The sequence below is a fragment of the Artemia franciscana genome, chromosome 8 (assembly GCF_032884065.1).
Source record: "Artemia franciscana chromosome 8, ASM3288406v1, whole genome shotgun sequence".
In the NCBI taxonomy this organism is placed as follows: Eukaryota; Metazoa; Arthropoda; class Branchiopoda; order Anostraca; family Artemiidae; genus Artemia; species Artemia franciscana.
In genome coordinates this window covers 40,526,197-40,535,423 of record NC_088870.1, presented here as the reverse complement: position 1 = coordinate 40,535,423, position 9,227 = coordinate 40,526,197, and the positions used below count along the sequence as shown (strand labels likewise).

Below are 9,227 nucleotides of genomic sequence, written 5' to 3'. Positions count from 1 at the left end.
AAAAAGTTGTGATAGTAAGTTCGAATCCTAATTTCAGGAATATTCATATCAAACATATTCTAAAAATAACCCAATATTTTACCGTTTCAAAAACAACAGAAATGTATTTTTTGGTCATAAAAATAGTTTTTTTTCTGAAACCTTAGAAATACAGTGAAAGATTTTCAATATCTATCAACCAAAAGTGGTGAAAAATCGGGTGATGGCTTTGATCTTAATTATTATTTAATTATTTATTTAGATATAGAACAGGACCACATCTATTTTTGCATTAGGTTGGATGAGCCCTCAGGTTTTAAATGATGAATATTAATTGCATAATTTTTAGAATTAGATTTAAATTTAATCAGTTAATAATGAAAGTTATATGAATAGCTATATTGGTGAGGAGCAAAGGGAAAAAATAATATTTTACCGTTTCAAAAACAACAGAAATGTATTTTTTGGTCATAAAAATAGTTTTTTTTTCTTCTGAAACCTTAGAAATACAGTGAAAGATTTTCAATATCTATCAACCAAAAGTGGTGAAAAATTGGGTGATGGCTTTGATCTTAGTTAGTATTTAATTATTTATTTTGATATAGAACAGGACCACATCTATTTTAGCATTAGGTTGGATGAGCCCTCAGGTTTTAAATGATGAATATTAATTGCATAATTTTTAGAATTAGATTTAAATTTAATCAGTTAATAATAAAAGTTATATGAATAGCTATATTGGTGAGGAGCAAAGGGAAAAAACAATATTTTACCATTTCAAAAACAACGGAAATGTATTTTTTGGTCATAAAAAGAGTTTTTTTTTCTTCTGAAACCTTAGAAATACAGTGAAAGCTTTTCAATATCTATCAACCGAAAGTGCTGAAAAATTGGGTGATGGCTTTAATCTTAATTATTATTTAATTATTTATTTTGATATAGAACAGGACCACATCTATTTTTGTATTAGGTTGGCTGAGCCCTCAGGTTTTAAATGATTAATATTAATTACATAATTTTTAGAATTAGACTTAAATTTAATTAGTTAATAATAAAAGTTATATGAATAGTTATATTGGTGAGGAGTAAAGGGACTTACGTGTTACATAGTTGTAAATCAAGTTGTAAATAATTATAAATTGTAAATTATACTTTACATAATTGTAAGTTGTAAATTTTTTCTCAGTAGATTTTAAATAAACCAATGAAGCTGATAAAACTTCTCGCCGTTTCATTGGTTGATTCGCTTTCCAGTTTTTTTCGTAAAAGGCCTAATGGAATGATGCCCAAAGGAAGAATTTCAAATAGAGTTTACTTTCTTACCACTTGACTTTTATGTGTATATGACTATTAAAGAGCTTGTACTTCGTTTGAATCCCAAAGTTCCTTATTGATCTTCGAAGTATGTAGTTCATTCATTAATTAAAGTATGTTTAGTTAAGTTCCAGCAGAAGATGGAAAGTCTTGTCGAGTGTAAGAAACCAAAACGTTTCACTGTATTAATTTGGGTGACACATTTCACGTTTTGACATCGTTTTCCTTTTGTTTCCTTTTTTTCTTTTTTTTTAGAGAATGCATAAGTATATTTCTCCAGACTGCTTTAAAAGAAAAACTTCATCGAAAGGCTTGCTAAACAAGGCTACGATTTGATTTAAGGGTAAGGTTGAGATTGTAAGTTATATTCCCCCTATACCCAACCTACCCAATTATTCAGTGAGTTGTAGGAAATCTTTAAAATGATCCCTTTAGCGGCAAAGAATAGAAAGGTTTCAAATCATGTTGTACGTACTCCGTAAAAATGTGCCACCGGGTTTCGTGAAACGGAAATATTCATAAAATCACTCTCTGATTGAAAGAGCAATTCGTTGGTTCGGAAATCTTTCGGAAGAAAATTACATATATAAAGGAACACTAATTGTCAGTCATGTATACATGGCCTTTTTAATAGGGGAGGGGGGGTGTAATAAAAAAATATTATTTGATTAAGAAATGACTAAAAAAAATGGGAAAAATTAAGATTTTGCAGTAAGACTTGGCTCGAACCTCCCCCCCCCCTTTTTATGTACTTGTCTCCTTACAGGACATTTTTAAATTGTTTTAAACTAGGAGCCGTCATGTATTAAAAAAAAACTATGGTACTGGACGGAAAATAGATTTTTGATTCGGGTCTGAATTTAGAAGCCAGCTGAATATTTGCTTTTAAGACATTATTTTAATTGGACGTCTTTAAATCTAGCTGCTGTAGCTAAGTTTGCCCACCAGTCTATGTCTAGATTTACTGTATTTCATTATCTTTTAGGTATACTGAAATTACTATATTTGTAGTAGTTTACTATGCAATTTTTCAAATTATACTTTGTCAGTGTTTCTGTTTTATCTTTTGATTTTGCTTTATTGTTACTTTTTAATGTTTTATTTTACTGGTTGTATTTGAAGAGTGTTTAAGCCAAGTTCAAATTGTCCTAGTTTTTGCTCACATAAGGAGAATACATTGTCAGGGCTTTAGTTGCATAGTTTATAAAGACCTGGCTAACCCTTTCTTTTTATTTTTCTTTCTTTCTGGCAAAGATAATTTCTGCAAAAGCCATAATGTCAAAAGGGGTTCACAGGAAATTAAAAGATCTTTTTTATGTATATTTGCTGATAATGAGGCGTTCTAGGAACCGATGACTGGTATAACTTCCAAAAGTATATTCTCTGAGGCCAACCTGACTCTCATACATAGTAATGATGGATAGTAATAAGCTTATCTAAGCTATGGATTTCATGTGATTGATTTTTCGAACAATAATTTCGACAGGACCTGCGCCTGTCATCAAGTTTATATTCAAATTTCTTGGCAGAAAGTAAAATCACTAAATGAATAAAACTAAAAACTGAACAACACTAATAATGAGCCAAACCTAGGATTATTGTTGTGCCATGGCCCGAATTTTGGTAGAGGCATTGATGGCCGCTATCCTGGTAGATCTTAAAGAGGATGGGCCTGTAGGAGAGGGGTAGAGTTTTTTGTGAGTTTTCAGTCTGTGGGTGATGGGCTCCCAAATTTCGCTAATGTGGAACTCACCATTGTCTTTATTGATGGCTTGTTTATTTTTAGCAATTTCTAGAGCTGATTTTTTGCTTTAAGGGCTGTGGGACAATAGCAATAAGTTGGGCCGGTTCAAACTTAATGGAGTAAGAATGGTTTTCAAAAATTTGTTGGGCCAATGCAGAAAAATTATCTTCCTCCTTTAGCTTTGTCTTTTTAAGGCAGGCATCAATTGAATCAGCATGTTCTTTTAATTGGTGATGTAGAGGTCTCATGGTACGGCCTATATAGGTATCACCACAGCTGCAAGGAATCTCATATATCCCTTAGGTAAGCTTATTGCCATCCATCATTACAACTTCCAAAAGATTCCTAAGCAGATGCATCAAAATGGAGGCCCGCTTATTCTAAGCGTGAAATGTTAATATATACAATCCTAATTTTCGTTTTGCTTTTTAAAATGCCAAAATATGATAAGTTGTAATGTGTTTTAAAACCAAAATATGTCATATGCAATTCAAAAACATTCGCAAGATAATGCCATGCATATTTTTGACTTTTCATTTAAAAATGAAGGCAATTACATTAAAAGATGAATCCAAAAGCGAGTACAGTTTTTTACGGAATTATTCCCGAAGTTTATACTCTGATTATACTGATTCAACTAGAAAATAAAAATAATGTCAACCATGTTTATTTGAAATGGACATTTGAAAAGATTTTTCCAAGCGAAAATTGTATTTCCTGAGATTTTGCGCCAAATTTTTTTATTTTGAATGATTGCTCCCTCCCCGCAACAGAAAAAAAAACTTTGTACAAAATTAGATTAACCAGGACATCATGATTCATCCAAACAAATTTACCAAGAGACAATATAAAGCCAATGAGGCTATAGAAAACTTCTCATCCTGGAAACTTTCCCCTCTGGAAAATTTTCTATCTTGAAAGCTTTGAAAAATGACAGGAAGTAATTATACTATTTTAACATTGATATAATAGCATTATTATACATAATTGATTATTTACTTAACTGGTAATTTAACTGACAGGTAATTCCTGACCGAATGTCAACGTAGGCTCCATCTGGGAAAATTATTCGTAGAGTTTTTTAAGCCAGAAATGGATTTTGGCAATTTGAACTTGACTGTCGATTTGTGCCCAAAAGTTGTTTTTATATACATGACATATGCTGATATTCTATTTCTTCTCATTTTTACAAGAAAATACCTGATTTTGTACTTTTTGATTAAAATACTGTTCTAAGCCTTATGTTTAGCTAAAAAATTATTGTTTTCAACTTTAAGGCAGTAATTACTAGACCATTTGTGGCTAGGGCCCAGTGACAGGCTGTTAAAACTTGAATTATAATTTTGGCTAATACCTGTCGGTAAAATCAAACAGTCTACGGTCAGAAAAGTTCTAGCAGTGAACTTTTACCAAATTTAATGGGGCTCCAATAGACCATTCTTATGACTGAAGGCGACGGGAATGTGGTTGTCAAACAGTTCGTGGTAACGAACTGTAGTAAGGAGCGACCCAGCTCAATAGTAACCGAAACTCAAAAAAATGTAATTTTGATACCAATAGTTACATCAAAAGAATCGTATTTTAATGCTGATTTTAAATATACAAGTTTCATCAAGATGAGATATACCCATTAAAAGTTACGAGCCTGAGAAAATTTGCATCATTTTAGAAAATAGGGGGAAACATCCCCTAAAAGCCATACAATCTTAACGAAAATCACACCATCAGATTCAGCGTATCAGAGAACCTTTTTGTAGAAGTTTCAAGCTCCTATCTACAAAAATGTGGAATTTCGCAATTTTTGCCAGAAGACGGATCACGGATGCGTGTTTATTTGTTTTCTTGTTTTTTTTTTTGTTTTTTTTTCTCAGGGGTGATCGTATCGACTGAGTGGTCCTAGAATTTTGCGAGAGGGCTCATTCTAACGGAAATTTAAAGTTCTAGTGCCCTTTTTAAGTGACCAACAAAATTGGAGGTCACCTAGGCCCCCTCCCACGCTCATTTTTTCCCCAAAGTCACCAGGTCAAAATTCTGAGATAGCCATTTTATTCACCATAGTCGAAAAACCTAATAACTATGTCTTTAGGGACGACTTAATCCCCCGCAGTCCCCGTGGGAGTGGCTGCAAGTTGAAAACTTTGACCTGTGTTTACATACAGTAATGGTTACTGGGAAGTATACAGACGTTTTCAGGGGGATTTTTGGGGTTTAGTGGGGAGAGTTGAGGGGGGGGGGTTACATGGGAGGATATTTCCATGGAGAGACTTCTCATGGTAAAAGAGAATTTCAATGAAGGGGGCGCAGGATTTTCTAGCATTATTTAAAAAAAAACAATGAAAAAGTAAATATGAAAAGTTTTTTCTACTGAAAGTAAGGAGCAGCATTAAAACTTAAACGAACAAAAAATTATTACACATATGAGGGGTTTACCTCCTCGTTATACCTCACTTTTTCCGCTAAAGTATTTTTAGTAATTTCAACTATTCATTCTACGGCCTTTGTGATTCAGAGGTCATTCTTAAGGAGTTGGCACACAATCTAAGCTTTAGTGTAAAGAGCGAGTTATCGACGAGGGTTAAACCCCCTCATATACGCAATAAAAATATACGAATATAGAAGTTCGTTACGTAAGTTAATTCGTAAGTTACGTATATTTTTTACCAATGAAAACGCTTGTAAAAAAATAAGAGTTCTAGTTGCTTTTTTAAGTAATCAAAAACTTGGAGGGCAACTAGGCCTCCTCCTTCGCTTCTTTTTTCTCAAAATCTTTCGATTATTATGCAAATTCCGTTTTAATCATTTATGTGCGGAGAGCCAAGACCAAAACACGCATTAATTCAAAAACGTCCAGAAATTAAATAAAAAAAAGCAAGTTTTTGTAACGGTAAGTAAGGAGCGACATTAAAACTTAAAACGAACAAAAATTACTCCGTATATGAAAGGGGCTTTTTCTCCTCAACGCCCCGCTCTTTACGCTAAAGTTTGACCCTTTCTCTTAACTCTACTTTTCAAAACAGTAAGAAACCTTAGCGTAAAGAGCGGGCTTTGAGGAGGAAAAGCCCCTTCACCCCCCCCCCTCATGGAAATTTGATCAGAATTTGGTCGTAAAAGACAATAAAGAGGCTAGTTCTCGTGCACCCCAGGGAAAACTGTGGGGCACCTCTCCTCTGCTGCCAAATAGGTCAAACCATCCCACACTCTGGTAGAACATGAAAATCCTTCTCTGACAGCTGTTCTTATTTGATACTAGCTTTTGGGGTGGCGCTTCGCCCCACCCCAACCCCTAGTTGGTGGGGCGCTTCGCCCCCCCCCCCGCGCGCGTAAGTCGTTTCGTGCCATATTAGTTACGCGCCATTGCACCTGTGAATATATATATATATATATATATATATATATATATATATATATATATATATATATATATATTTAACTATGTAAAACTTGCGAATATACAACATTCTTGGCTGTCCCTTTGTCTGTGCATATAAATAGATTGTCAGGTTTACCGACTATTGAACATGCAACATATAATTATCCATGGGAAAAACAATCTGTATTCAGATCTATACCTCATTATTCTAATGATTGCCCTTGAGCTTTGTTGATGGTGATTGCTAATCGAACATTCTCTGTGTCCCCGTCGTCATTTATATATCCCCCTGTGCCCTCCGGCGTCCCCGTTGTTGTTGTTTCCCTGTGTCCTGGTCGTCATTTGTGTCCCGGTGTCCCAGTCTGTAATTTCTCTTTGAGTGTCGCGGTCGTCATTTATATTCCCTGTGTCCCGGTCGTCATTTGTGTTCCGGTGTCCTGGTCTGTAATTTCTCTTTGAGTGTCCTGGTCGTTATTTATATTCCCTGTGTCCCGGGGCTTTGTTGATGGTGATTGCTAATCAAACATTCCTTGTGTCCCGTTCGCTTTCTCTGTGAGTGTTCCGGTCGTCATTTATATTCCATATATCCCGGTCGTCATTTGTGTCCCGATGTCTCGGTCTGTAATTTCGACAGTCGACACACAAACATGACGTCACTCGACAGACAAACAGACAACTTACTTTTATATATATATAGATAATTTATATATATAGATTTTATCCCTTCTACTACTGCCCAAAGAGGTGGGAAAAGATTTAGACCCCAAAAAGCACAATTAGGATGCTTAATGTTAGTTCCGACCAGTTTGATGAACATGAGGTAACCTATCTTGGCAAAGATTAATGGTGACGAGAATAGAATGGTCCATTACTAAGATTAGAAGTGGACCCCTAAAAGACAAAATATCAGATAGAAATATGATAGTTAAGAATCAATTACTGCATGGCGTACTATACTAGTATATTAAAATATATACAAACTTAACACCCAAGGGTATCAAATTGAAACCCTAGGAAAGTTTTAATTAACCAAACAAAAGTATGTGCATCCATGTTCTTGATACGGCCATACTGCAATATATCAGTAACAACTTAGGGTAATAATTTGTCAGTTTCTGTGCTGATGAACTAAATTAAAAGACATTGTGGGCATCCAGGTTGTCAGAAAGGTGCATCAACAATTCCTCAGGAACGGCTAAAAGTATTAAGTTTACAATTAACTGAGGATTAGGTTCAAAGTTATTAAGCTGGAACTTTTGGGAAACGTTGAAAGAGTCGTGAAATAAATCTAACGATATTGCGAGTACCTGGGATGTCAAATGGTTTATCTGCAATATCTCAGGAAATGGTAAGGGTATTAAGTTCAAATTTTTGGAGGGTGTTGAACTAATCAGATATGACGAAAATTGTCTAGGTTATCAAATGAGGGGCATCTTGTGTCAAATCAAGAGACATAATGAACATCTAAAATGTCCAAAGAGCGTATAAACTAGCACAAAGGTTAACCCCAAATCAAATGACACAAAAGGTGTCACTTCCAACGACAAAATATTTTAATCTGAGTAACTCCCGAGCTCGTCGACTACAGTTGAGAGTCCTGTCCGCCAAGAGTACCGTAGAACTATCTACAACACTGGCTATTTTGTAGTTTCTTAACCTGGCTTAGCTAGTAATGCATCTTCCAGGTGCATACTGCAATCAGGTCTACCCTACTGCAGGTCTACCCTATTAAAGAATGTTGATTTATCATAATTGGTCTTGTTCAGGCCCGATTCTCCCTAACCATTCAAGGACAAATGCACATAATATTTTTGTTTTGTCACATTTGAAGTTGTTCAGAAAAGTTTTAGTTCAACATATAAAAGTATCTCGTGGAGGCCACACCTTCTCTGATATCTTTTATCTACTAGCTTGGATTTTTAGATAGCTTGTATCTTTCTTTAATTCGTGATACTAAGAACCCTGTCATATTTAGCCAGATACCTCCTCCAACCAAAAATGCTAACTTTGTCATTTAATTTTATGTTTAGATACTACCTGCAATAATGTGATATTGGAAAGGATTGTTGACTAGCATTTGATTTGGATGAGATGTTTGGTAGGTATTATATCTTTGAGTAACTTTAATGTGGAAGAACAATATTGTTGCAGGGGCCTAAAAATTCCCTTATGCTGTTCTATCCTTCATAATCCTTTTTTAGTTGTTCCTCTGAGCCTCCTTTGGTTCCATTCAATATAATTGCTTGTCTTCAGCTTTCTCTCATCTTTACAGACTATTTTTATTTCTTTCCTCCGTCCCATAGGATAATCTAAGGCTCATAATCCTTTTTTGACGTTCTCCCGCTGCCTTAAGTCCTCTTCTACTTCCCTCTTGGCTTCCAAGTTCCTTTAGTCTGTTCTGACATTTTTTTTAATTTCGATAGGGCTATTCTGCCTTTCAGAGTCCTTTTCTGACATTCTCAGCCTCCTCTTCTCTCCTTCTATTACTACTACCGATACTAACAACTCAGCACAGCACAAATCCACTCTAGGCCAACACGGTACCCTTGTGGCATATGGTTTTCTGAAACTCCTAATAAGTCCAGTTCGAATCGTCTGTATTCGTTAGTCAAAATGTCGATACAATAATTATTTTTTAACGTGGTAGCATACCAAGTTCCAATGTTCATGTTCTTTAAAACATTTAAGTTATTTTGGCCTCGAGAAAAGCAATGATCTCGGATACCAGTGCAGGACGGGTATCACATTTCTTCTCAAATCTATGTCGAAGTACTTAAGCCTGCTTAAAAACCAGAAAGCAAGAAGCCTCTGGGACCTCCA

The 9,227-nt window shown here is 35.0% G+C and overlaps 1 protein-coding gene across 1 annotated transcript in view; it reads right to left on the bottom strand.

The window, feature by feature from the left end:
• Positions 1 to 7,566: 7,566 nt before the first annotated feature.
• Positions 7,567 to 9,227, bottom strand: part of LOC136030428 (differentially expressed in FDCP 8 homolog A-like) — a 92,980-nt gene continuing 91,319 nt past the window's right edge. Inside the window, exon 7 of the mRNA XM_065709405.1 lies at positions 7,567 to 7,602. Coding sequence (XP_065565477.1) covers positions 7,582 to 7,602 — 21 coding nt within the window. The 3' untranslated portion in view covers positions 7,567 to 7,581. The remainder of the gene's footprint in view (positions 7,603 to 9,227) is intronic.